The 3,811-nt window shown below is 53.3% G+C and overlaps 1 protein-coding gene across 1 annotated transcript in view; it reads left to right on the forward strand.

The window, feature by feature from the left end:
• LOC105535022 (pre-mRNA-processing factor 6) overlaps positions 1 to 3,811 on the forward strand; it is a gene marked incomplete at its 5' end in the record, with an annotated part of 44,773 nt that overhangs the window by 29,408 nt on the left and 11,554 nt on the right. The window contains one exon of the mRNA XM_011973976.1: positions 3,276 to 3,397. Within this exon, the coding sequence (XP_011829366.1) occupies positions 3,276 to 3,397 (122 nt within the window). The remainder of the gene's footprint in view (positions 1 to 3,275; positions 3,398 to 3,811) is intronic.

Here is a 3,811-nt window from a genome sequence, read left to right on the forward strand (position 1 = left end):
GCCTCGGCCTCCCAAAGTGCTGGGATTACAGGCTTGAGCCACCGCACCCGGCCTGTTTTTGTTTTTTTTAAGATGGAGTCTTCACTCTGTCGCCCAGGCTGGAGTCCGATGGCGCAATCTTGGCTCACTGCAACCTCCACCTCCCAGTTCAGGGGTTCAAGCAATTCTCTTGCCTCAGCCTCCTGAGTAGCTGGGACTACAGGCGTCTGCCACCACAGCCGGCTAATTTTTGTATTTTTTATAGAGACGAGGTTTCGCCATGTTGGCCAGGCTGGTCTGGAACTCCTGACCTCAGACCATCCACTTGCCTCAGCCTCCCAAAGTGCTGGGATTACAGGTGTGAGCCACTGCTCCCAGCCTGATTTTCTCTTCTCATTTTGTCGTCTCCTTCACATACACTGGAGTAAGCACAGTTGTTTTTCAAAGTGCTCGTCGTGCTGGGGTACGGCGGACAGTGTTTCTGTGCCCGGAAGTGAGCTATAGTGCTGCTTCCGTCCCGGATACCAGGGCCCTGGGCATGGCATCACTTGACCCTGTGGGTGTTCAGGCCACTCTCGGGTTGCTTGTGAAGGTCAGAGGAGGCAGTGGAGAGTCTGAAATGCTTTGTCACCAACCCTCAGGACTTGGATCAGAAATCACAGAAGGGCATAGACCAGAGTGCTCTATCCAGGGCCTGACCCTCACTGGCACCCTCCCTGACCCCCTCAGATGCTCCTGGTCAGGACACAGTGCCCGAGGCAGGGCCCTTGCTGGTTTCTGTGCTGGTGGAGTCAGACTGAAGCCATGTGACCTGGGAGGCAGCAGGTCTGAGTGAAGAAATCTCAGTGACATCCCCCTCCTTTTGTTTCTCCTTGCCCATTTTCATGCTGGGCGTCCTTCGCACTGGGAGGCTCCCGGTTGTCCCTCCCTCCAGAACACAGCTGTTCCTCAGGGAAGTGTCTTGGGTGCCCCGTGTGGGACTTGGACAGCTGTGAGCTGCCCGTCCAGATCTTCCCCACTGTCGTGTTCACAGTTGCAAAATCTTGTTCCTGACCCACTTTCTGGGGGCCTCTCACTCACCTTCAGCAACAAACTTGTTCTTGGTACAAGAATCCTTTCTGCGGCCGGGCACGGTGGCTCCTGCCTGGAATCCCAGCACTTTTGGGAGGCTGAGGTGGGTGGATCACTTGAGATTAGGAGTTCCAGACCATCCTGGCCAACATGGTGAAACCTCGTCTCTACTAAAAATACAGAAATTAGCTGGGTGTGGTGGCGGCGCCTGTAATCCCAGCTACTCGGGAGGCCGAGGCAGGAGAATCACTTGAACCCAGGAGGTGGAGGTTTCAGGGAGCCGAGATCACACCACTGCCCTCCAGCCTGGGCGATAAAGCGAGACTGTCTTAAAAAAGAAAAATCGTTTTAGCATCTGCAGGGCGCAGAGGACGGTGACTTGTCCCCGTGTGAGGCTGAGTAGGAACGGGTGTCTGCACCCGGCCCAGTGAGTCTCCAGGTGTCATGACTGCCGGTCAGACGAACCCCCAGATGCTTTAGCACTGCACATGGCGACTGGCTCTTTTGTTATCTTTTGTTGTTGATGCCAAGAGATAAAGTCATTCTTGAGTATAGGGGAAAAAAGGCCTGAAGAAAATAGAATTGTGTTTACTGTAGTTCTGTTGGAGTGGATGGGTTTTTCTCTTTGTATTCACTTGTCTTTTACAGGTTTCTAATGAATGTAACTTTTTATCATGGTAAATATATACTATACCTAATTTTTTTTTTTTTGAGACAAGGTCTCGCTCTGTCACCCAGGCTGGAGTGCAATGACACAATCTTGGCACACTGCAACCTCCGCCTCCCGGGTTCAAACAGTTTTCATGCCTCAGCCTTCCAAGCAGCTGGGATTACAGGCACACGCCACCATGCCCAGCTAATTTTTGTATTTTTAGTAGAGACAGGGTTTCACCATGTTGGTCAGGCTGATCTCGAACTCCTGACATCAGGTGATCCACCTGGCTTGGCCTCCCAGGGTGCTGGGATTACAGGCGTGAGCCACTGTGCCTGGCTACTACACCTGATTTAAAAAATATATATGTTCGATCTGCAGTTACAACCCGTGTGTGTGCGTGTGTGTGCGTGCACACGTACATATGCCTGGGCCCCAGCCCCGTGTGTGCGTGTATGCGTGGCATATGTGCATATGCCTCAGCCACAGTCCTGTGCGTGTGTGTGCGTGCACGCATGCATATGCTTCGGCCACAGCCCTGTGTGTGTGTGTGTGCGCGTCTCTCTGCGTGCACACGTACATATGCCTTGGCCACAGCCCCGTGCATGTGTGTGGGTGCACACGTATATATGCCTCGGCCACAGCCCTGTGTGTGTGCGTGCACGCATGCATATGCCTCAGCCACAGTCCCATGTGTGAGTGTGCGTGCACACGTACATATGCCTCGGCCACAGTCCCATGCGTGAGTGTGGGTGCACACGTACATATGCCTCGGCCACAGCCCTGTGTGTGTGCGTGCACGCATGCATATGCCTCAGCCACAGTCCCATGCGTGAGTGTGCGTGCACACGTACATATGCCTCGGCCACAGCCCTGTGTATGCGTGTGTGTGCACACCTCCATCACCTGCAGCTAGTTACTCATGCGCCTCTCGCTGGCCAAGAAACCAGCAGGCAAACCCATGTGCTCCTCTTCCAGTGTTCTTTTCCTCATCCTCAGGTTTGTCTCTTTCACATACACTGGAGTAAGACAGCTGTTTTTCAAAGTGCTTGTAATGCTGGAGTAAGAACTACAGTGTTTTCTGTGCCCAGAAGTGTGGTTTCCCAGTCCTGGATTGTGGTTCTACTTTTTTTCTGGTGATAGGACAGAGTGTCACTCTCACCTAGGCTGGAGTGTAGTGGTGTGATCTCGGCTCACTGCAACCTTTGCCTTCCGGGTTCAAGCGAATCTCCTGCCTCAAGACTGCCGAATAGCTGGGATTACAGGTGCATGCCACCACGTCGGGCTAATTTTTGTATTTTTAGTAGAGATGGGGTTTCACCATGTAGGTCAGACTGGTCTCGAACTCCCAACTTCAGATGATCCGCCCACCTCGGCCTCCAAAAGTGCTGGGATTACAGGCGTGAGCCACGGCACCTGGCCTGGATTGTGGTTCTAATTAGATAAAACACCGTGGTACACCTTCTAGCGGATGTCATCATTGAGAATCGTATGAGGCTGGGGAGGGCATCAGGCCACTTGCTCTGTGGCCAGCGCTGGGTTTCCCATTCTCATGTTTGTCTCTCTGCTCTAGTGTGTAGCCCACAATGCCCTGGAGTGTGCACGAGCCATCTACGCCTACGCCCTGCAGGTGTTTCCCAGCAAGAAGAGTGTGTGGCTGCGTGCCGCGTACTTCGAGAAGAACCATGGCACTCGGTAAGTGGTGGGACCCGCCTGCCCCAGGGTGCTAATGAAACCTCCAGTTCCATTTGTGTAGCCCTGAATGTAAACCTCTCATCTCTGCTCATCCAGTCTTGTGCCCATTTGAGGTCTGGCCCTCTGGTCGTGATCAAGGATTTTATGGCACTTGGGACTTTGCAACTGGATCCATCTTTTTTTTTTTGAGACAGAGTCTCGCTTTGTCGCCCAGGCTGGAGTGCAGTGGTGCGATCTTGGCTCACTGCAAGCTCCGCCTCCCGGGTTCACGCCATTCCCTTGCCTCAGCCTCCCTAGTAGCTGGGACTGCAGGCGCCCGCCATCACGCCTGGCTAATTTCTTTGTATTTTTTAAGTAGAGACGGGGTTTCACCCTGTTAGCCAGGATGGTCTCGATCTCATGACCTCGTGATCC

This window comes from Mandrillus leucophaeus, unplaced genomic scaffold, assembly GCF_000951045.1.
Source record: "Mandrillus leucophaeus isolate KB7577 unplaced genomic scaffold, Mleu.le_1.0 Scaffold1402, whole genome shotgun sequence".
Taxonomy (NCBI): domain Eukaryota; kingdom Metazoa; phylum Chordata; class Mammalia; order Primates; family Cercopithecidae; genus Mandrillus; species Mandrillus leucophaeus.